At 37.3% G+C, this 25,509-nt stretch overlaps 1 protein-coding gene across 1 annotated transcript; it reads right to left on the reverse strand.

Moving 5' to 3' along the window:
• Positions 1–22,866: 22,866 nt before the first annotated feature.
• Positions 22,867–24,745, reverse strand: LOC121397709. Its single transcript, XM_041574938.1, has 2 exons — positions 24,321–24,745; positions 22,867–23,554 (listed from the first exon to the last, which is right to left on the reverse strand). The coding sequence occupies exons 1-2, from the start codon at positions 24,569–24,571 to the stop codon at positions 22,978–22,980; spliced, it is 828 nt and encodes a 275-aa protein (XP_041430872.1). The 5' UTR covers positions 24,572–24,745; the 3' UTR covers positions 22,867–22,977.
• Positions 24,746–25,509: the final 764 nt, after the last annotated feature.

Raw genomic sequence — 25,509 nt, forward strand, 5'->3', positions numbered from 1 at the left:
TTTTACATCCCAGGTGCTAGACTTTACATTTATCAACATTGAATCTCATTTGCCACTTAGCTGCCCAGATTGCCAGTTTGTCAAGATCGTGTTGCAAGGATGCCACATCCTGGATGGAATTAATTGGGCTAGATAGTTTTGTGTCATCTGCAAACACTGATACATTACCTACAATACCCTCCCCTAAGTCATTAATGAACAAGTTAAATCAAAGTGTACCCAATACCGAGCCCTGAGGGACCCCACTAAGAACCTTACTCCAAGTAGAGAATGTACCATTAACAACCAGCCCCTGTGCCCAATCCTGTAGCCGGTTTCTTATCCATGTGCAAACAAATCCATTAAGTCCAACAGACCTTAGTTTAGAAAGCAGTCCTTTGTGGGGCATGGTATCAAACACTTTGGCAAAATCCAAAAAGATCTCATCTACTGCCCCCCCCCCACTGTCCAGCATCTTACTTACCTCATCATAAAAAGCAATCAAATGTACTGTATCTGACATGACCTATCCTTCATAAAGCCATGCTGATTACTGCACATAATGCCATTCACTAGGACAAAATTTTGACTGTGATCCCTTAACAAGCCTTCAAATAATTTGCACACCATAGATTTCAAATTTACTGGCCTATAATTGCCAGGCTGAGATCGTAATCCCTTTTTAAATATTGGAATGACATCAGTTTTTCTCCAATCCATAGTTACCATACCAGATGAAAGTGAATCTGAGAAAATCAGAAATAGGGGCCAATCTAAAACTGAACTAAGCTCTCTTAGAACCCAGGGGTGTATGCCATCTGGCCCTGGTGTCTTGTTTACATTAATTTTTAATAAAGCTTTATGAATCATATCCTGAATAAGCCACTGACTAGATTGAGCTGAGCCATCAGTGCAGCTATGAAGTGAGCCTGGGAACTCAGACTCCTCTATTGTATACTGTCATGTCTCCAGCATACGCTTTTACCATGTTTTGGGATTTCCCAGTTCTCATGCTGGACACTTGCTGTAATTATGCAAGACCATTTCCTATATCCATTCTACACCTCCAGAATGCTTATGGCAGAATTTGAACTAATCAGGCTACCATACTCCCACCATGTGACCTAGAGCAATGCCTTGTGGGAGCCAGGACTCCATTTTACAGACCATGCTGTGGAAGAAGCACGCACAGTTTCATCTCTCCTCATGGTAGGAACAACACTCTCAACCCGCATATTAATATACTTAAAAAACTTTTTGAGTCTTAGCCTCAGCCACAATGCACTATTTATTTCCTTTCTTTGCCTTCCGGATTGCTGTTTTAAAACATGTTTTATAATGTTTATATTCATTAAATGCAGCTTCTGTCCCAACAGACTTAACGTTTTTAAATGCCTCTCAGCTGAACTTCTCAGAGATACAAAAACTTGTTTAGGTGGGTACTCACAAACAGGGAATATCAACTTGCACGTAAAATCATGAAGCGCTTCTCCTTGTATGAACTGTGAATCAACATGCAGCAGCGAATAGTGTAAAAATACCTTTTTAATATTTTTTAAAAAACATCTTAAAATGCACTCACATGGCAAAAGTTTATAGAAAGCATATCTATGCACCGTCCTCCTGGAGGCTCCCCCTGTATGCACCCGTCCGCACAAAGAAAGTCCCAAGAGGGTCAGAGATAACTTGGGAAGATGTGAAAGCGGTTCTTTGCGTTCATTCCTCGTGTGCAATGCTGGGCGCCTTCCAGTGACGTCACCTGCCTTACGCGTTTTGTCTTGCGACGAAAATAAAAAGGTATTTTTACACTATTCGCTGCTGCATGTTGATTCACAGTTTACACAAGGAGAAGCGCTTCATGATTTTACGTGCAAGTTGATATTCCCTGTTTGTGAGTACCCACCTAAACAAGTTTTTAAGGAAAGTTTTTTAACCCTTTGGTGGAGGTCAATAGTAAATGAGGGTAACACATATACGGTGAAACAAGTGGTCTGTTTCTCACACAAGAGGTCGCAACATCGCAAAACAATATTACCCTATTTGCCTGTTTGTCTCCCGTGCCTTTGGCGCTGGCTTTTTTATTTCAGTGATAACTGAGAAAACTGTTTTATTTTGCTTGACAAATTTGCACTTTTATCCAACATCAAAAGAAAATATTGTGTTTGTTTAGGTGTTGGTTATAAAATAAAATGTAATGCCTTCAATGATGACTGTATGGAGTCAAGATCAGGTGGTCAAATGTGAACAGAGCAGGAAGGATTGCCACCTGGCTGGTATATTACTGGCCTAGCCTAGCCCGTCAATCATAACATAGCTCCACCCATTTTGTTATCACCCCACCAATTTACATCACAGCTTTTTAGTCACTGACCCACATATTCCCAGGCCATGTTTTTCAACACAGTATAGGATTTTCAAGTAATAATTATAAACTGACATGTTACGTACTGACATGTTACGTTACATGTCAGGGATCTACAGCACTTACATAGATGTACCAGTGATCCAGTGCCATAGATTCTGCATTTCCAGGTTTCCCTTTGACTTATACTCTGCCCCGTATTGTCTGGCAATACAAAATGTGGAAGATCAAAGAGGGAGGGCAAGGGTTAAAACAAATCTAACATTCTATTCCAAAATGTATTTACATTTGTATAATTTCTTTTTCCACATAAAAAAAAAAATACACACGTGGCAAGTCCAGGTTTAGCCTTCCAATTGATAGCAAGAAACACATTCATCTACAAAGGTACTTGATATCCTATTAAAAGTTTGCGGCATACGCCATTAGCAGTCCCCTGTTGCCTTGATAAGCTTTGCTCATTATCTTCTTTGCCAGATTTCATTTATTTTCATAGAAATGGTGGGCTTCTTATTTTACTTCCACCAACACTTCATGGTTTACCAGTTAACAAATCTGACTGACGTATCAATTTTGCTGTATATTCTGAACACATATGATTTTAAAATGTAAATAATTCGCCCTTAGCTCTTTCAGTGCTAGAAACTGGATGACATCACATGTAGATGCTACACATCAACGCTTTGGGCTATATTCACCAAGTCTATAAGTTACAATAACATTTGGTTTGTTACAATAAAATCCTCTACAACTTATGTCTAACTGCCTGCCTGTAAGTGCAAGTTCTGTGGCTTGCAACTCTTTGCCACCCTTTTGCCATCCACAGTCATTACCAGTTTTTTTGTTTTTTTTTATTGTCAACACAGCTCCCAATTCAAGTGAAGCAGAAGGGCAAGAAGAAATGTGAATGAATTATTTCAAGACATGACAAAATAAAGTAAGATGGCCTTCCTGTATAGTAAAAATCCTATATAGAAAGACAGACAGACAGACATATTAGAAAGTATAATTCTTAAGAAACTGTAAATTCTATCCTTATGCTACATTGTGATGGATAGATTTCCTTTACGATTCCCTCTGGCTAATGAAAAGAGAGCTGAACAGAACAACTAAATTGTCATTCAAAACACATATTACATCTATTCCCTTTGATAATGAGAAAAGCTGATTTGAAAGATATTATAAACAATTGACTCTTTAAACACACTGTGAATAGGGTGATGATTGAGATTCTCTCTCCAGTTTCTCAGCCACATGTAATTAATGAGCAACGTTATACTAAATTATTCTAGGAAGCTAAAATTCTGTATATAATCTCATCAGAAACAAAATTCTACTTGTAAATCTGTGCCACATCTATGCAAGAATATACAGTATATACGCATATTTTATAATTACATTTCTAGCCTTTTCTGGTTTGTTGACAAAAAGTAGAATTTTAAAAAAAACCACAACAAAAATATGAAAAATGTGCCTTTTCAGTAAATAAACACCTCAATAATTGCCTAAAATGTGTTAATGCCTAATGGCGTAAAGTGGGCTCTTCATCTTGATGGCTAAATAAATATTTCAGAATACAACTTTTTTATGCACTTGAGAAGGAAAATATAATTTTAAGCAACTTTCCAGTATTTATCTAAATTACAACAGAGAATTTAAAGCTATTTGGAACTGATGTGGAATGGTCGAAGTCGAAGTTTTAAAGAGACAGATATTCGAATAGTAAATTTTTTTTCAAATTCAAATCGAATTTTGGCCTATTAGAAAAATAATGGCCGAAGTACAGAAAAATAGCTCAAATAAATACAAGAAAATTCCAAATTTTTTACTTCGAATTTCAATTTGACCCTTGATAAATCTGCCCCTTAATACAGCAGGAAAAACAAACTTTGGAAATGTGTGCCCTTGCACATAGCTTGTATGTTATTCACTGTGCTGCTTCAGTATGTGTGTCTCCGTGTGGCTAGAATATCTCAAACTGCTCCTCCAAAACTTAATAGCTCTGTCTGTGTGCTTGTTTTTTCTGATTTAATCCACTGTCCTGAGGCTGGTGCAAGTGCACACTTCCTTTATTGGCATATACTTTTATTAAAGACAATTTTTTTTTAACAGATACAGTATGTTGGTTCTCTAATCGTCAATAAGCACCCTCTTTAATATTGTACCCAGTCTATTTAACCATATTTGTGGTGTTTCTGTAAGGATTCAAAGATAGGAGCTGTAGTGTTATGGTCAGACTGTAAACATTTAAAAATGTACAAGTTATTGTGAGTAGGATCAGATGAACAGACAATTTTCAACAGGGTAAAGTCAATTTATTGTTCACATGTTCAGACTCTGGGAGCAAACAGGTACAAAACAAAATAAAACAAAACCCCACACTTGGGCTCTAACTAATACACAGGGTATCTTCCCTCTCTACTACCAGTCCCCTACTGGGATACCCGGCCAAGACAAAAACATACAACTCCACAGAGTCACAGTACCTTCACAGAGTCCTTTTCCTTTGGGAAAATAAAAAGCGACACTTCACATTGAATCTCTCTTTGGAAAATCCTCTCTCCCTGACACAGACTTTTTAAGTTACTTCTGCTCTTTTATTGATGAAAATTTTAGTTCTTTAGCCTGTGCCTTTTTAACTTCCAGCACTTTATAGCAATATCTGAGGACATGTACAGGCACAGGCTGATCAACCCACAAGCAAAGAATCATGCCGATTAACTTTACTACACTCAATAGGCCACTTTGTCGGTTTTTAAAGGATCTTAACAAGGGACCCTACAAGGATCTACTGTCTATATAGTCATTTTTGCAGGGAGATAATGAAGACTTAGGGGCAGATTTATCAATGGTCAAATTTCGAATAAAAAACTTAAAAATTCAAATAAAAAAGACCAACCAAAAAATTGAATTTGAGGTTTTTTTTTGAGTGAATAGGCCATTTTAATTTAGTTTGAATTAATATTAATTTGGTTCATATATTAATATTTCACATATTCTTCTAAGTCCTATGTTGGATTAATGCACTTGCACATTAAGTAATTTAATTAATCAATTTAATTAATTTATTCTTAACACCTATGCACTTTAGGCAGTGGATCAATTGCAAATGAATTAATTGTTAATTAATGAATTGGTAGAATTTAATTGATTTAGTCTGCCCTTCTTAAAAAAATTCAATGAAATAGCACTTTAATTTATAAATCATAATTTCTGTAACTTAATTATGAAATTTTAATGAATTGATATATCCACTATTTATATTTTTAAGATCACATAATCATACAGTTAAGGTGTAATCACTTATATATATATATATCACTCAATTATATGTATTAAGCAAGTTGATGAATTTGATTTTTAGAAATGAACCATAGGATTATTGGATAGAGGGGTTCTTTCCTTTCCCTTCTGTTATTACAAAATTATAAATAGCATTAAATGATTTTAAAAAAAAGTTTTAAAAAAATTTGATATCTCTTTAATGGTTAAAAGCACATACCTTTTGTCGTAATGTCTGTCTATTTCAGGTGAATTCAAGCCCTTGGTTTTTAAGCCATTTTGCCATTTAGAGAAATTGCACAAACAGACCTCTGATCTAATAATTATATTAATTCCCCATAATAAATAATACTTTTATGAGCAGGTGTGCAGTGAAGGAGTATTTCACAGTGTGCTGTACAGCTTTGCAAAGCCCCATGAGTGCATTCTTGAGCTCTATATTTTATTGATCCACATCTATAATAAGGCTTATCTGACTGTATACTGTGTAAGTAAAGTCTCAATGCACACAGTTTATTACTATTGAAACCCTTATTTGAGCACTTTGTATAGACACTAAGTACATCATGCAAGTGGGCTGCTTAGTTTTTTTGCCAGGGCTGCTTTAAATTCCCAGTCCGGCCCTGTAGCCTGCTAATTATTCCCCAGGTGAGACTTCTTACCCATCCTTTCCCACCGTAGATATGGTAGTAAGAGATGCATCTAGGGGAAATATATCTCCCTTCAAACTGTTCTCCAGTTACCGATAGTGATGGGTGAATTTTTTCGCCGGCGTCGAAAATCGCAAATTTTCCGGCGAATCAAAACGGCGCAAATTAGCCCATCATTAGTTACCGATTCACATAATATAAACAGCAGCATTCTGAAAAATGTGCAAAAGGTGGTTTATTTGTGCTCAAAACAGGTGATGTTTGAGCTTACCCCTTTCCTTTATCAAGCCTACAAATGTGCAAAAAGCAAATCTAAATAGTTGCGTAAAGTGGAGTTCATAGCATACATTTCCCCTGAGTCATGGTAAATATCCACTTTATAAATATTTTCAAAATCCAACGACTGTGCACAAAAAAAATTGTGATAAAAAGTTCACATTACAAATATCTATATCTATCTATGCACTGTATCTATCAATCTAATTTAATAACATTAATCACTTGTGATATATACAGGTACTACAGCAGTATGCTACTTTTCTGGGTCTATCCTTACACCAGGCTCCATCCATAATAAACTTCTGCACAGAAATTATTCATAAAAAAACATAGAGGTGTACTCATGATTTAACCCACCAGGATTAAATAACAAATGTGAACACCCCTATCCTCTTTCTCACTACTTCCACACTATCTGTTGCTTGATATCATCTCAATGTAGTAGTGTGCTTTATGAAAATAACCATAATAAATATCTAATTTATGTTGCTTTTCATTTCTTGAGGAGTCTCCGAGACACAGGCCAAGCCACAGGGGCACTTAACCAAATAAACAACATATGATGAATTACAAGTGTTGAAGCTCTTTTTAGGGATATTTTTACCTGTCTATGGATGTGTGAAGAATGCCATTTGGTGGGCAGCAAACTGGAAAATCAGGTTCCATGTTGAAAAGTACAAGATTATGCACTTTGGTAGAAATAATTCAAATTTAAGTTATACTCTAAATGGCAGTGTGTTGGGGGTTTCCTTAATTGAAAAGGATCTGGGGATTCTTGTAGATAATACGTTGTCTAATTCCAGGCAGTTTTAGTGTGTTGCTACTAGAGCAAATAAAGTACTCTATTGTATAAAACGGGACATTATCTTAAGGGATGAAAACATAATTTTGCCTCTTTATAGATCCCTGGTAAGGCCTCAACTTGAGTATGTAGTGCAGTTCAGGGCTCCAGTCCTCAAGAAAGATATTAATGAGCTGGAAAGAGTGCAGACACATACAACTAAACTGGTCAAAGGAAAGCAATTTGTATATATATTGTTTTATATCATTTATATATTTGTGTGGATAGATAGTCTGGTATAAGTATTGTATGTGTATACTGTATATGTGCGCTAGGTTTCTTTTGGAGGGGTTGAACTTGATGGACTTTGGTCTTTTTTCAACCCAACTTAAATATGTCCCTAGGTAACTATGTAATATGTTTGAAATAGAAACATTGGGGTTGGAGCAGAACACCCAGCTAGACAAGTGTATAACGCCCCGCCCCCAGCAACCCAGTTCAGAACACCTGCTAGTGTCTTGTATTACCGACCAAGCGTGCTAACTAAAATGTAACTTTTAATTATTTCACTTTAAAAATATAAACGCATCAATCGTGAACCGTGTGACACCCCACAACCAAACTGACATATTCACTGCATTTAAGAACATGGTGCTGGACCGTGTCCATAAAAAACAATCAATTAAAACACCGCAAAGGTGGACAGATGGCGAGACCTTTGTTGGATCAAGAGTTTGGTTTCAATAGCAAAATGCTTTTTAGTGAAGTGAGTAACAGACCACAATGGGCTGCCTCCCTCCCTTCCAGTCCCACACAGCGCACCTGCCTGTCTACGTTGGGAGCGATAGGAGCTGCTCTCACCATCGTCCACCTATGCCGCCTTGCCCGGCATATACTGTACATGTTTGTAAGATTTATAAAGACCTGGAGTAAGCCCCGAATCATCAATTGTTTGTGATACAAAAAAACACTTTTGCTTCTGTTTATAAAATTTGTATAGGGTTGTAAACAATAGATACAGATGATCCAACAGCTGCTGTTCAAGGCCAGAGTGGAATCACTTTTCATTCCCTATTTAAATTAGAGAAACTAAGTCCATTTTCTGTCAATCTTCCAGCGCTGTGCCAAATGTGATAGAGTCACTCAGTATCAAATGACTAAATCTATATTCTCTTCTCTTCATTTGCTTTGAGGCATGACACATTGGCTTGTCACATTAGTAAACTTAATTTTGTGTACACACTTTTAACACACCTTTTGACAACTAATGAAGAAATGCCTGTGGGATCTGGACAACCAGGTATTTCAGCAATAGAGTTTTTGTAAATAATAAATGAAGGTATATTTAAAAGCCAATGTTATTGATCACTTAATTCCTTGTTTCTCCTGTAACAAAATGCTTGAGACCGGCAAGACAATTAGTAAAGATATCAGTATGTGCAGTTTATGTGAGTGTATGGAGGGTCGATGTAAGTGTGTGTGTGTTTATGTATGGATGCTGAGTTTTCATTTGGAGGGGTTGAACTTGATGGACTTTGGTCTTTTTTCAACTCAATTTAACTATGTTTGTAAGAAGAGATTAACTTCTGAGCCAGGATCCATAACTGGGAAAATGTGTCTTTGCTTGGAAAATGTGTCATCAAAATTTGCCAAGGGATCCCCATTAAGTCCTCAGACAGACATGAGTGAACTGGGAGCAAGCTTCTGTAAAGTTTTATATAATGTATGTTTCATTAGTTTTGCAAAATAATTTGTACAGTATATTTCTAATTGGGTAAGTCATAATTTTCTTTTTTTTTTTTTTACCCCAAACTTGTAAAAACTTTTTAAACATTTATATTTTTCCCCTAAGCACTGGGTAGATTTATATAACATATGGAAGTATATACCTCTCATCCTATTTATGCTTTTAAATCCAGAATATTATAAAAGTTTAACTTACACACAATTTCTTTAAGCTCTCTTATCTTGTTCCCCTCCTAATATGCCTCTCCATTTTCCCTCCCTCCTTGCACAGTCCCCTTCTTCCACCCACCATCTCAAGTTATGCTCCTTGTCCACTCTGTCTGGCTCGATCATAGCACAGTCCATCTCCTGCCTCGCTTCCCCTCCCATCTTTATGGTCCGTTCCCAGTTTAGGTCTCCCTCCTTCCCGCCCCCTTCCCCCTCCTCAGAGCTGATGATGTCACCCATAGCAGGCCACAGCAAAAATAAACAAAATTTACTGCAGGCACTTAGCCCCAAAGAATTGACTACAGGGAAAGACTGAAAACAAATCAGCCATGTGGATAAAACCAACACAGACCTAATAGTGTAATTTTGTAGTAAAGCCAAATGTGTAGTACATAAAATAAGAGGTCTTTATGAAATAAAACCCTGTACACCAACATTGTAGATTATAATGCATGATGTACTCTCCTACTTAAATTGATAAAGATATTAGTAGTCACCTGTATAAAAGTCATATAACTCCTTGGTACTAATAATATCTTTATAAATTACAGTAAGGGGTATATTATCCACTATATAAACATCCATATACCTAAACATATATATTTACTTTGTTAATATACAAAGTCCTGTCTCCCACATGTCTATTGTTGTTTTTATTATTGGACTTTTACCATATTCATGCTCTTTGAGCAATGTTCACATTTCTCATCACCATATTTACTGTGATGTATAGTTGTTAAAATATGATATATTGCATATATCCAGGAAATATAAAATAATCATATAAATATTTCAACAAGAATTTTAGAAACCCACACAAGATGTTTAATCTGCTATTTTATTGCTGCTTCAATCTTTTTATTACTTGTATCTGAAAACATAGAACAGACATATTTTTTGCCTCAAAAACATAGATTTAAATATATTTCCTCTAAGTGTCTGAAAATGAATGTTTTTTTATGCAAGTTATATTACCTTTCCATAGAAGAATGACTGGTAGCTCGAAAACACCGGCTTTTCATTGTTTTATGTGGGAAAATATTGACTTACAGTACGCATTATGGTCATTTGAGAAATTGTAACACCATATATTTCTAGGTGAGAATATATTAATTAAATTGTTCCTGAAAAAGAATTGAGGACAATTGAAGCTGAGTTGTTGAACTTTTTTAATTTGTAAATGTTATGACAAAGATTTGCTAACACCATATTTGTAAGTTTCTGATTATGCTGGATAAACAGCATATATATATATATATATATATATATATATATATATATATATATATATATATATATATATATATATATATATATATATATATATATATATATATATATATATATATATACATGTATAAACTGACATTTTTGATTTCCCATTCTAGGTTTTGTAATAAAACATTTTCTCTGCAGTGTCAACAGTCCTTGTTACTTGCCAATCCATTTTTTGGTTGGAACAGTAAAACACACTGGGCCTTATCATTGTAAGGGTCAAAAGTCCAAGAATCAATATATTAGGAATTTAGGAACACCCAGGAACACTAATAAGCATGACCTATAATCGGCCATTAAACCCATGACCTCTGCATCCTTTTATTTTGAATTTCAATGCACCGGCACCACAACCCACATGATGCCTATGGGTGCCGCCATCTTGGATGTGGTGCCGAAGAGGACAGGAATGCCATCTGGGCAACACCACAACACCACAGGACCTGTAAGACAGTTTATAATGAGGAATGACATTTTCTCCGTGCAGAGTTCCGACCTTCAGGGGTAGTTCTCCAGTTGTCACAGAAATTATTCCAGACATTAACGGTCTATCATCAGTCACCAGGACCCTTTGGAGAGTAGACCGAGGAAACAAGGGAATACCCAGAATACCCAGAAATTTTGTGAAAGCAGTGTCCATGAAGTTCCCTGCAGCCCCGTAATCAAGAAAGGCTGACATACTGACAGTCTTAGATGTTAGCCAAATCTGTAACAGTTCTGTGAGAGTTCTTTTGGGGAGCAGGTTTAATGCCACCCAGATAAGATTCCCAAATTCTACCTTAGCGTGGAGATCTTCCCAGCTTCAAGGGACAGTTGTTGGTAAAATGGGCTTTACCACCACGCAGTATAGGCACAGTCCAGCTGCACGGCACTGGAGTTTCTCTTTCTCAGACAGCTGCACCTGTCCGATCTGCATAGGTTCCTCTGGAGGAGCAACAGGAGGTGGAGAAGGAGGCACAAGGAGGAGAGGTATTTGAAACCGTGGTGCCAGAACAGGATGGAATCTTCTGCTACACTCCTTATTGGCTTGGTAATCTCTAAGCCGTGTGTCTATCTTGATCACGGAAGCAATCAGGTCTTCCAGCTGCACAAGGATATCCCTTGAGACCGAGTCATCCTTGAGTCTGCTCGACAAGCCATGATAGAAGACAGCCCCATAAGCCTCAATGTTCCAGTTAGTCTCAGCCATCAACATTCTAAAGTCAATAGAGTATTCACTGGCACTGCGTTTTCCTTTTCTGGACTTTCAGGAGACGGGAAGAGGCATTAGCGACACAACCAGGGGTGTCAAACACAGTTCGGAAAGTCTTCGCATCATAAGTCAGAGGAGAATTCTTCTCCCAGAGTGGAGTTGCCCATTCTAGAGGTTTACCCTCCAACCGCGACATCACATACCCCACCTTGGCCCTTTTGGAAGTGTACTGGAAAGGTCGAAACTCAAACTGGATAAGACACTGGTTCACAAAGCCTCTACAGGCCTGAGGGTCCCCATTATAGCGAGGCGGTAGGGGAATGCGGGGCTCACCAGCCAATTAAACTGCTGAAGGAGTAACAACTGCGGTAGATGGATTCCCCATGACTGGAGAAACGGAAGGCATTCTAGAACTTGCCCATTGCGAGTCTGTTGGGCTTCGTAAGCTTCCATACGAGACGCCAAACCTCATTCCACGTCATGCAGAGCTCAGTGGGCTCCATGGCCAGATATACTGTCAGGGGACTTATGGCTCCACTAGCGGACCAAGAAGGAAACTCAAGGGTTAAAGTCCGATTCATGGTAGTCAAAGGCTACAATTTAGAACCATCTACAGTGAAAATATGTTAAGAATTTCAACAACGTAATGAAATCTAAAACAACGCTGAAGATGAAATATAACTTCCCTCTTGGAAATCTTAGCATAGTAATTGATTATGTGCACCAAAACCCTAAGATGTAGTGATGGGCAAATAAATTTGCCAGGCATGGTTTTGCAGCGTATTTCCGTGTTTCGCCGCCTGCAAATGATTTCACAAAACTGCATCAAAAATTCTTCAAAATTGTTGCGCATCAAAATTATTCAGACGCCCATTGACTTTAATGCATTTGGACAAAACAGTTGTGCGAATCAAAATTGTTGCAAAAATTGTTAAAAATATTTTGATGCCCATTGACTTCAATGCGTTTCGTAAATTTTCACTTTCGCAAATTATTTTGCTGTTTCGAAATTATTTGGCGAAACGAAATGGGACATATTCACTCATCACTAATAAGATGTAATATAGATTTATTTTAATACACTAAATCCCAAAAATACCTTATCCCAAAAAAAAAAGCACAGTATTTGGAGCGACCCCTCATGTTAATACATATATCATATGCCTATATATATAGCCAGTCCATAAGTTTTAATAGCTGCAGCTGGTATTGTGAAGTTATTAGTTGATATTGGTTATCATATCGCTTAAAATAATTATATGACTTTAAAGGCATTGAAGTGCAAGAATTTTTTTCACCCATTGAAGTCTATCGGGACAGCAAAAACCCGGCAAAAACATTTCACTCATCACTACCCAGGAGTACTGCCAAACCTGGCATTAAAGTCAATCTGTGTAGCATATGATTAAGTAGAAGTCTCCTATGTATACAAGCCCCAAAACAAGTTATTAGGCACAAATTTGGCTTTATTTAGCTGAATTCCCTCTTAAGGTAAATCCGCCTTATAGCCAGATAGGTCCCCTTTTAACATATCCCAAGCTGTGTCTGCATACAAGGTTCCTTTTCCATTCCTGTGCTGGACTCTCCAATAGCCATTTTTTTTAAATACTATACTATGAATATATTTAAGAAACATTTATTACTTCTGTTACTGCTGATTTCACAGCTCGTATGCAAGAATTTCGATTTTGTACAATTTACTGAGGTGGTATAAAATAAAGGCATAAATCAGAGCCATCAAATGAATTCCACAACTTTATAAATACCTAGATTAGCTCTTTCTAATGCATTAGTTTATCGACCAATATGTACTATATCTGTTTACATGTAGGGACTACAACACAGTTTTCAAAAGACATTCGCTTCCACCGTTTTTTAAAACTCAATTTTTTTTAGTAGTAAATCATTTTGTACAGCATTATAAACATGTCTTTATTTTGTGAAGCAGCAAAACTAGAGCCATCTGATCTTTCCAGCAGACACCAGAATCTATTATATAAAGGAACATTATTTCTTTTTCAGTGATCTTTGTGATTTTATCAGTCATGTGAAAGCAGCTCAGTCACCTATAATACTGCAATCCTATTTCATACAAGGGCCGTTCTCAGTAGTATGCCACTTTTTTTAATCAACTGGACAAAAAATAAAAAATTTTGACCATAAGTAAAGTGAGATTAATATGTTTGGTATTTAAAACTGGAATGCAGTCATGTAACTGTTTAATTACAGTATGTGAACATTTTTAGATTTAGAATAGTATCTGGCGTTATTGTTTTTAAATTACATGTTTGTAGCCAAACTTTGAAGCAACAAATTTGGTCAAACTATGACTCGAGACCACATGACTGTACTAGAAGCACATAAAATGATTTCAGATTTGTATACAGTTACAGTTTAAAGTCTATTCATGGCATAAGAGGGTTTATATCAGTAAGCTTTATCCCTTTTTCAGTTACAATTATGAAGAAGCACAAGCGAGATGTGAATTTCTTGTCATTAGATAGTGATGTGATATACTTAAACAAATGAGATAATAGACAAATGAGGTATTATGCATCAAAAAACTGGTGAGTCTTTTTTAAGATAAGACTTGCGAAGGAAACTACTACTATAGGGGGTCTGATTGAAACTTAATTCATAGTCAAGAGAAAAAGATGCATTGGTTTTCAAACCTGTCAATCAGATACTTTCATAGAGGTGATGAGGGAGTATCTAAACCACAGGTGAGCATTACTGCATTATGCATATGAGAAAATTGGTCAAGGCAAGACAAGGTCTCTGTCAGTGATGAGAAAATTGTTTAATTTATGTAAAAGAGATCTGTTGTGCAAACATTAATGCCTTTTGATGCCTTTTAGAAAGATTATATATATATATATATATATATATATATATATATATATATATATATATATATATATATATATATATATATATATATATATATATATATATATATATTGGTTTGAGAAGTACTTCTGCAGGAACTCCAACAGCAGACATAGTATTTTGTTCAGTGAGTAAGAGACATGAGTTTAGAAAACATCCACATATGTGTAAATTCCCTCTACCTATCATTGGGGTGATCAGGCTCTTAAAAAACAAATCTCCTTTAAATAAATTAAACACAATTTTCTCATCACTGACAGAGGCCTTTTATGACTGGTTGGATTTGTTCTACTTAATTATACTTAATTATAAGAAATTAGTTGTAAAACTGACATCTGTGACTCAGATTCTTACTTGATTTTAGATATTAAATTGTATTTTTTGAGACATGAAACTGTATTTTATTATGTTTACAATCATAATTGTATAGCCTGCAGTGGGCTTTCTTTCTTGTTCTCTGATTAGGCAATTTCTAGTAGATTTCTATGACTGAGTTATCAGTTATTCTATGATCCTACTATACAACTCTTTACCCCCTCCCTCAAGGCATCCACCTTATAAACTATTCCATTATAAGTCTGTTCCTTAATAAAAAGCTTTAAATCACATGCAAAAAGTTTTCCCTATTTGGTCCCACTTAAAAAGCAATTATCCTGAAGACCGGAACCAGTTTTTTCTGTATTTGCCAACTATGCAATTCATGCAATTGATACTCAAGTACTAAACAATGCAGGATTTATTGTGATGCAACTGAAAGCAAAATCAATATTTTATATTCTTATGCAATGAACAGCAATAATATACTAAATTAAAATGTTAAATGCTATATGGAAATGTCTTATAGATATATATCTAAAATGTATTATATATATAATACCAAAACAACGTCAGGCTCAGTTAGGGGAAAAAAATGATTTGAAGTAGTTGCTAAATAACATCAATACATCAATATTTTATCTTTGTGCACAATGTTGTTGTAATAACAGAAAATGTACCATAGTATCGCTAAGTTTCACATAAAAAGAGATTAGTGGGATCAGCACGTATTAAACCCATTATTGCTTGGAAATCAGCAGTCAAAAGTATCAAAACTAGTTGAAGAACACCCGATAAAGCTTAGTGATTGTGCTTATATCGCAATCTGTTGCAAAACACCACATAGTTCCAGAGGCGGTAACATGAAGTTCCCATTCCTAGAACCATAGAAATTGAAAATGTCAGTACCTGTTGGGCTTACAGTATGTTCCACTGTGGGAAATCAGTCTTTTCAAGGGGGGGGGGAACTGGAGTCTGTGGTGGTCCCTCCTGTATTACCCGTGTGGACTGTTGTAGTCAGACATGGGCTGTGACTGGACCCAAGCGAGGAGAGATGTGTAAACTTCAAGTATGGCCAAAAGATGGTGTCCGTATCTATGGGTATAGTTCAATCAGCTGGTGACTGTGGCGTTGTTAAGATAGAGTCTTGTAGCAACCAAAATTTCAACATCGTTATTAAAAAATAAAGTAATAGGACATCATGACATCCTTTGCTGGGGAGTTACCAAGCAATTGTTAATACAGTGAAAAAGTACCCCCTCTTGTAAAATATAAGGATTTTATAAGTTACCGAGGAGTTTCATGACCATATAAAAACGAGGCTGAAGGCAGGTTGTAGAGTTATACAGTCTAACAATGGACCAGCCAGTTGCCAAAGTCAGAAGAAAGAACTTTAGTTTATATGTTGTGTGAATTGAACAGTGTCTTATGTTGTGGAAAACCCTTCTGTGAATAAAACAGGCTTAGACCTGCATAAATCTACATTAGGGGCCTTATTTATCAAAATCTGAAGACAGAGGGGCTCCTGCTTGAAACAATGCTGTCGTATCCATTAGCTTGTGAACATGGGAGGAAGGGGGTCACATGGTATAGGGGGTCAGACGGTAGTAGGAAAGTAAAGTTATGTCACTGTCAGGAGCAAGGAGAAGAGTTAAATCTACCTGAAACCATCCACCAATCAACATCTGGGGGAGGCTTTATAGAGAGTTTGCTTTTGTTCCCTAGTTGCTTGAGCAAACAGGTTTTGTGTGTTGAAGTGGAGTGTTCTGGAAATCTCATTTCAAATAGTCAGTGACTTCCAGCTATCAGTCCATTTTTCACCTTGGCCTGTCTGACTTTGATTTGTGTCCAACTTTGTTCTGATTCTGTTTAATCCCAGGTCCTTTGCTATCAGTAGCAATGTGTGTAGGATCTGGCTATTCCCCTGACTACTCTCCTCCATTACCCCTTAGTACCACAGCTTCTCCATTGTGTATGAACTGACCCATCTGCCCTTCCACTTCCAGTGTTCTCAGTAATGCCGCTCATCCCTTGCCTGTTGGCACTGTTGTAAGTTGTAGTTCTGCATCAAGCTATCCTGTAATCTCCTTGAGCCTGTACAGTCACACATTCTGTACTGGTTCTACAGTGAATGATTCAGGGGTTTAAAGTGTAAAGTTTTAACAAGTGCTAATTAAGTTAATTATTAATAATGTTATTATTGATGATAATAATAATAATACTACTACTAATAATAATAATAGCTTAACATTCTATTTAATGTTTTTTAGCAGACCTATGGTATGATAATACAAATTATAGGAAAAAAAACCTTGTCCGGAAAACCCAAGTTCCAAGCATTCTGAATAATAGATTCCATTCCTCAAGGCGTAGAGGGCACAGTTAGTTATGTCAGCTGTCCGTTGCCATATCTTCCCTGGCGCGGTCGAGGTACGCCACTCAAACTACCAACAAAAGACTAATAATTGTGATTCATTCTTCTGCTCCATGCTGCCACATGTAGGAAAAGGGAGAACCCCTTTCCCCTTTTACTTTTAATATGTTCACCCAAACTACATCACTGACAAGCAAACATTATAGCAATAGTACACATTATGACTTCCAGCATATTGCACCCATGTGGTTTTACTCATGGAAAAAAATGCATAGAATTGCTCCTATATGAAGTGAATTGGAAGACAAAACTGTCGCAGAGACTAAAAAAGTTGGCATAAGAAAAAATGCACGTTGACTTTAATGCATTTGGAGTGAGAAAAAATTGTAGCGAGTAAAAAATTGACGGCCATTGACCTCAATGCTTTTTGCAAATTTTTCGCCATTTCGCAAATTCTGTGTCCCTTCTCACAAAACAGATTCGCTCATCACTATTTGGATCTCCTAAAAGGGGACATACAGTATATCAGAGCTACCCAAATATGTTACTATATACTCAGACTACAGCATATTGATTAAGGTTTAAGTATGGGTAATCCAGCAAACACAAATGATATCTTAATCTAAAACAATACATGATTTGTACACTGAACTTTTATCCTAGTCCTCTAGGGCAAGTGGCCCAACTGATGCAAGACTATCATTCAATAAGTATTATGCCTGCTCTGTGTAATACCGAAAATAACATGAAGCAAAGCAACCCCAATATACAGTACAATATAAGATAACAGGAAGAGATGATTCTGGTACAGATAATTCTTATTGGAAAATGGTGTTGCATCTGTAATTAGGCTTGGATGCCTACTTTGAAAACATATGGGAAGCAAGAGTCAGTGTTAAGGAATGAAGGTATACAGTACATTTTCTATTAAAGAATCATATATTAGGCCTACACAGTGACATGTGCAAGAATATTCTCCATTGAGAATCTGGCTTACCAGTGCTCCATAAGTCAGGTTGCTGTTATCTAACTTACAGATGTAACTGTGCAAATTTTGACTTTCCAAAATTGCACTGTAATCAGTTGTCGACGATTAATGACACCCTGCAGCAGTATGAGTGTCCTCTTTTGCCATCTCTATAAATTTTTCAAGATACTGTGGTGTCAGTTAATTGGCAAAAATATGGAGCTCACTCTCCAGACAACACGAACCAGGAACCTTTGGCATCACAGGCCTTGAGCAGAAAGGCGAACAACATTACAGTGACTTTAGTGCCCGTGAGTTTAAATGCACGGTCATGATAAATAAACCCCATTATTTTGACATTATGGTAGTTTAGTGTTGCTGAAGGTTACAGTGAATTAAGATGTAAAACTAGACCAAGTGAAGCTGTTACACAGTATAAGAATGATTCACAGAAAATAGAAAGACTCAATTCATCTAATTCTTTAGCTTTTCAGAGGCACAAAATAAGTATGATTCATTGAGATAATTTTGTTGCTTTATAGTATTGCAATTTTCAGTTTTTATGTTTTATTTACAAACTTAGAAAAAAAGCATTCACACAGATATTTATGCACTGAACCACTCTGCAATAATGACAAAAATAATCCTCTTTTAAAGGGGACATGTGTTAAGAACAAGTTGTGCTATTGCATTTCAATCATCTAAAAATAGAATAGAATAGTTCCTGCTGGACCCTATAAGGGTAAGGACACACTAGGCGATTTTGCCGCGAAAAGTCGCCCGCGATTTTTAAAAAGAAAGTCGCGGCGTCAAGGCGACCGTCATTTGCTACAGCGATTTGGAGCAGCGACATTTACAGGAAGCGACTGTTATACCACAATGCCATGCGAAACTAGCACGTCATGTTCACGCAGAAAACGGAAGTCGTCAGCGTCTTCGCGTTTCAGTGTTCATTCATCGGCGTGTTGTCTCAGTGGCGTGTTGTCTCAGTAGCGTGTTGTCTCAGCGGCGTGTTGTCTCCTGCTTCATTATGGAGGATGAGTTGGCAGTATTATTTATGCTTATCTACTTGTATTATTTTTTGCTACAAGAAGAAAGAAAAAAAAGAGCAGCTGCTAGAAAGTATTGGGTACATCCCATAACAAGTCAGCGGCTAAAGAGTGGACAGTTTCATATTTTATACAGTGAACTGCGCCGTTATCCTGAAAAATTCCAAAAAATTTTTCGGATGTCAACATCTAGCTTTGATGAGCTGCTGACTATTTTAACGCCAGGTCTGAGTCATGACCACACGTTGATGAGGGATCCGATTTCGCCCGAGGAACGACTATGCCTAACTCTAAGGTTTGTGTGTTGTTTTTATTTATGGTATATGGTATATGATTTGGTATATGATTTGGGACCTGGGGTGATCCGGATAATGGATCTTTTTGTAAGGTAGATCATCATATCTTAAGTGTACTAGAAAGGCATGTAAACATTAAGTCTATTCCGTAATGTGGAACTTTTCTGGATAACAGGTTTCTGGATAACGGGTACCATCCCTGATGGTGTATATATATATATATATATATATATATATATATATATATATATATATATATATATATATTGATATTTATAAAAAGGTCAGACAGCTGACCGAAACGTCCGGTTTCCCTGTGTGATATATATAGTTATAAATATGGTCATTTATTAATAATACAAGTCTATCATTGTAATATTTTTAATAACTAACCCTTTATCTTTTTTCTTTCTTTCTTTCAGATTTTTAGCAACTGGGCAGTCATTTTCCTCTTTATATTTCCAGTTTCTTATCACTACCACTATTTCCAAAATTGTTAGAGAAACGTGTATGCTTATGTGGTCTGAGCTGAGAAGACTTGTGATGCCAGTCCCAGATGAAAATGCATGGCTGCGCATTGCAGAAGACTTCCAACAAAAAAACAATTTTCCGAATTGTTTGGGGGCCTTGGATGGAAAACACATTCGAGTTACTATGCCAATCAAAAGTGGTTCAAAATACTTTAATTATAAAAATACTTTTCCATTGTTCTTATGGCTGTCGTTGACGCAAATTATTGCTTTACACTCATTGATGTTGGAGCCTATGGAAGCACTGGCGATGCTAGTGCTTTCAGGAATTCTTCATTCGGACGCCGACTCTCAGAAGGGGCACTTCAACTACCTCCTCCGAAACCATTGCCTGGGACTGCTGGACCTTGTATGCCTTATGTCTTTGTGGGTGATGAGGCATTTGGCCTTACGGAAAATATAATGCGGCCATACCCAGGGTCACAAAGGGCCATTCAGAAAAGAGTTTTCAATTACAGATTATCAAGAGCAAGGCGTATGGTGGAATGTGCTTTTGGTATTCTGTCCAACAAATGGCGGGTATTCCATACTGCTATACAACTGGAACCTGATTTTGTGGACAATGTAATAAAAGCCGGTTGTGTTTTACATAACTTTGTGCGGCTTCGGGATGGCTACAATTACCAAGACACCCTAACAGATTATATACCAGACATTGATTGGGCCCCTGTTAGAGGTCCTACAGGAGGAATGAGGGTGCGAGATCAGTTGGCAAATTACTTTATGTCTCCTGATGGCTCAGTACCGTGGCAGTTAAACCGCATGTAGTCTGTAACCAGGCTAATGTTTTATGCTACCTTTAATAAATTCTGTTTAAAATACTAAGGTTGTTGTGTTGTTTTTCACTCACAGTTTTGTTTATGTTTGTATTGAGAAGGGCTCTTGTTCCTTAAACAAACAGGTTTAAGAAAAGATACAACATTTTTGATACTTAGCACAGTTGAGGGACCCTCCATAAAATACTATAACTTCCCAGTTCCAGGACAAATTTATTGAGCCTCCCACAAACTTTATCTTATCCATCCCTCCCAATATGTATATATACATATACACACACATATATACATACATATACATATACACACATATATACATACATATACATACATACATACGCACGGCCTCACGCACGGCCTTACGCATGCGTCTTTGCGCATGTGAATGTACTGAACTGCGCAATACGTCGTGTCGTCATGACGTCATTGCGTTATTTAGCCTGCGACATAGAGAGCAAGATGGTGGGCATCAATAGTCTCAGTGATGCTCAGGCATGGGAGATTGCAAGCTTTCTTCTTGGAGAAAGCTACGATAATCTCCCAGTTTATGTGACCCGAAAGAGGGCACATAAACAACAAATATTACATCGGCTGAAGCGACGATTACGTCACAGGCATGGCGTCAACTTCAACCGACGCACCCTCCAAAGGCTCTGGTCAGACCTCAAGCGCAGGGAGCCAGAGTTTATAATGCAAGTTCAGCTGCATGAAAACCGTGAGTATTAAGTAACTAAGATACACTACATTATCTATCTCTGGCAATCTCCATATACATATATATACACGCATATATATATACACACACACAGTTGTTTGCAAAAGTATTTGTCCCCCTTAAACTTTTTCAATATTTTGTCACATGACAGCCACAAACATAAATCAATTTTATTGAAATTCCATGTGAAAGAACAAAAATAACTGCAAATTGGGGTGTGCCCCCTTTGGTCTGAGTGCAGTCAGTTGCCCATAGACATTGCCTGATGAGTGCTAATGATTACAGTGCACCTGTGTGATATGTAATGTCAGTACAAATACAGTACAAATATATATATATATATATATATATATATATATATATATATCTGTATTTATTAGATTATGTACACATATATATATATACACATATATACATATATTTCGATAGCTATTTTTTTTTTGATATATTGATATATTTTGATTTTGTACAGGGGCAGATGTAGAGCAGGAGGAGGAACAGCATCTGGAGGCAGAGGAGGAGGAGTCAGTGCAGCAGGAGGAGGAGCTAGAGCCACTGGAGGAGTTTGAGCCACTGCAGCAGGAGGAGGAGCTGCAGCCGCTGGAGGCGGAGGAGGAGCAGCAGTCGCTGGAGGCGGAGGAGGAGCAGCAGTGGCTGGAGGCTCAGGAGGAGCTACATTTAGAGGAGGAGGAGCAGCAGCAACCTGCAGGTAAGTGCAAATTAAATTGCATACCACTTCCCTTCTTTTTCAAAAGTGAAACATTAATAACAATGCAATAAATTTTATATAGGTCGCCAAGAAGATGAATGGGACCACGCTCGACTGGTCGAGGAAATAAGGGAGCTAAAGGCAAGGGTGTTGGCCCTGGAAAACCTGCAGCACCAGCGCCACCCTTAAAAAATTTTTTTGTTATTTTATTTTTGTATGTATGTACATATGGCATGTTTTTTGCCTTTTCTTCTAATGTTATATTATAAAAAAAAATTTACTTCTACGATAGTTGTCAGTCCTATTAATAATCATAAACAATAACGTTTCAGTATAAAAAAAAGTTTTATTATAATAATTATGGTAAAAAAAACCATTCCTATTCACTTTTCGGACCAAAAGTGCAAAAGTGCAGCCGCCCATCTCCATTCCCGTCAACAAAGGGCAAACATAAAACCGCCAAAGTGCATACTTGTCAACAATAGAAAAGAACAACATATAAACATAAAACAATATACAACATGAGCTAAATCTAAATGAAACAGTGTAAGTGTTATATAAATTAAAATTATAAATTAAAGCGCCCTTCTATAGAATTTATAAATTAAAGGTCTGTGTGGGAGTTTTGGGAAGGATAATGATATGGGTCTGAGAGTGTGTTTTGGGATGGATACTGATATTGGTACCAAGAGTTTCCTGTTCCTGGCACTTGTGGCATGGGGTAATGCTGAGGTGGAATGGGAATGTTCGGTGATTGCACACCACTTGGGTTTGCTTGTGGCAAATATCTATAAACAAGTTTTGTCATCTCAACTTGAAGAGATTGTCTTTGTGCCTGCGAAATTGTCATAATTGTGGGCAGTAATCCAGTTAAAAATGAAAATTCTGGAGTCTCCTCATGTTGGTAAGTGTTCTTGGGACCACCTCGGGCAGATAGCGAAGTGCATAGCATAGAGATCATCTCTTTGACATCTCCTGATGCAATTTCAGAGCTGCTCCTTTTTCTTTTCCCTGACTGTTTGTTTGCAGCCTGAGAGAGTCGAAGGGGATGCAAAGTGTTACTGGTACTGGCACTAGGGCTGCCCGATGATGTTCCAGATGATGTTTCTCCAATATTTTCACTTTCACCAACATTTTCCTCATTTTCCTCCTGTTGCTCATTTTCTACATTGCCAGAAGTTCTAAAAAGAAAACAATTAAATAATTTAACATAAAAACAAGAAATTGGTTCCATACATATTTTTGGTATCCTATTAATAGAGAAATAGTGCAAATACGATAATATGTTAGTATAAAGCACAACTGTTCACCCCCCCTTCAAAATCTAAACAAATGGAGGATTTATGTTTGGTTTTAAAAGTGCTGCATGCTAAGCACAACACAACAATAAATTACAGTCTGACATCACAATAATCAAATTATGAAAGTGGATTATTAACACCAAGGGGCTGATTCACTAAGCTCGAGTGAAGGATTCGAATGAAAAATACTTCGAATTTCGAAGTATTTTTTTGGTACTTCGACCATCGAATTGGTTAAATTCGTTCGAATTCGAACGAAATCGAATGAATCGAACGAAAAATCGTTCGACTATTCGACCATTCGATAGTCGAAGTACTTGCCCTTTAAAAAAAACTTCGACCCCCTACTTCGGCAGGTAAAACCTACCGAAGTCAATGTTAGCCTATGGGGAAGGTCCCCATAGGTTTGCTAATCTTTTTTTGATCGAAGGATTTTCCTTCGATCGTTGAATTAAAATCGTTCGAATCGTTCGATTCGAACGATTTAATCGTTCGATCGAATGAAAAATCCTTCGATCGTTCGATCGAAGGATTAGCGCTAAATCCTTCGACTTCGATATTCGAAGTCGAAGGATTTCAATTCGAGGGTCGAATTTCGAAGTATTTTTAACTTCGAAATTCGACCCTTAGTGAATCTGCCCCTTACTGTCTTGTGGTAAAAGTGGGGACCAGGAAAAGCAGCCTGTCAGCATAGATATATTTCTTTCGCCTTGAGGGTGAGGCGCCACTACGTGAATCATTCTTCTGTAAGGAAACTTCCCTACGGAAGCAATCCTTAATATTCTTCCAACGTGTTTGAAGTTCTTTCACTGTAATAAAAATGAGAAAAATATAAATATTTTTACATGGACTAACACAGTTCATGCAGAATGTGTCACATAATTGAAAAATAACCATGACTGGTATGAACTAGGTCTGGACTGGGAATCAACATAGGCCCTGAGATTACCATTCTAGCTACACAAAGGCACAAAAATTTCACACAAAGTCCCCAAAATACATACCTCCCTCCCAACTTTTTTGAAACAAAAAGATGGACAAAAAAAATTTGGTGAGTTACACGACAACAGTGCGGGGATAAGAAGAAATGCACATGGTATGTATACCTAACAAACAGTTACCTTTTTTGTTTTTCTCATCCTCTGCAAGAGATTCCCAGTCTTCTATGAGCAGAAATGCCACCTCCTCCCAAAGTTTCTTCCTGTTTTGCCTATTGTGATATGCACTCATTTCCGTCATATAAAGAGCAGGCCGTTCCTCTACCAGATCAATTAGCCTGTCAGTATCAAAACTATTTTTGAAAAGAAAAGGCATTTTGTCTTGCGTCTTTTCTCAGCGTTTTCTCTCGGCGTCTTGTTCTGTCGGCGTCTCTCGGCGTCTTGTTCTGTCGGCGTCTTGTCTCGTGGTTTTGTGTGGGCGTCTTCTCGTTGCGTCCTCTCGTTGTGTACTTCCGTGTTGACGTAGCGTATTCTCGCGGCGACATTTCGTGCCGTGTGTCAGTATAGAGGCGATTGCCATGTTTGCTAATGTACAGTCTATTTCACCCCTATCGCTCCAAAAAGGGTATGGACGCGATTCGAAGCTATTGGCTATCGCGCTGTGTGTATTTGTCGTGGCGATTTACATTTATGTTTCCACTACGACAAAACGAACGACTTGTCGCCGCAACCCTCTTTTAAAAGATCGCGGGCGACTTTTCGCCCGGTGTGGCCTTAGCCTAATGTTTCACAATTCCATAAGCCCCCCCTAGCCAAGTCCCTATATCGGTGGAGCTTACCATATCTCTGTCACATTTGCACTAGAACCAACTTTATCAGTAGTCAGTTAACGTAACT

This window comes from Xenopus laevis, chromosome 8S (assembly GCF_017654675.1).
Source record: "Xenopus laevis strain J_2021 chromosome 8S, Xenopus_laevis_v10.1, whole genome shotgun sequence".
In the NCBI taxonomy this organism is placed as follows: domain Eukaryota; kingdom Metazoa; phylum Chordata; class Amphibia; order Anura; family Pipidae; genus Xenopus; species Xenopus laevis.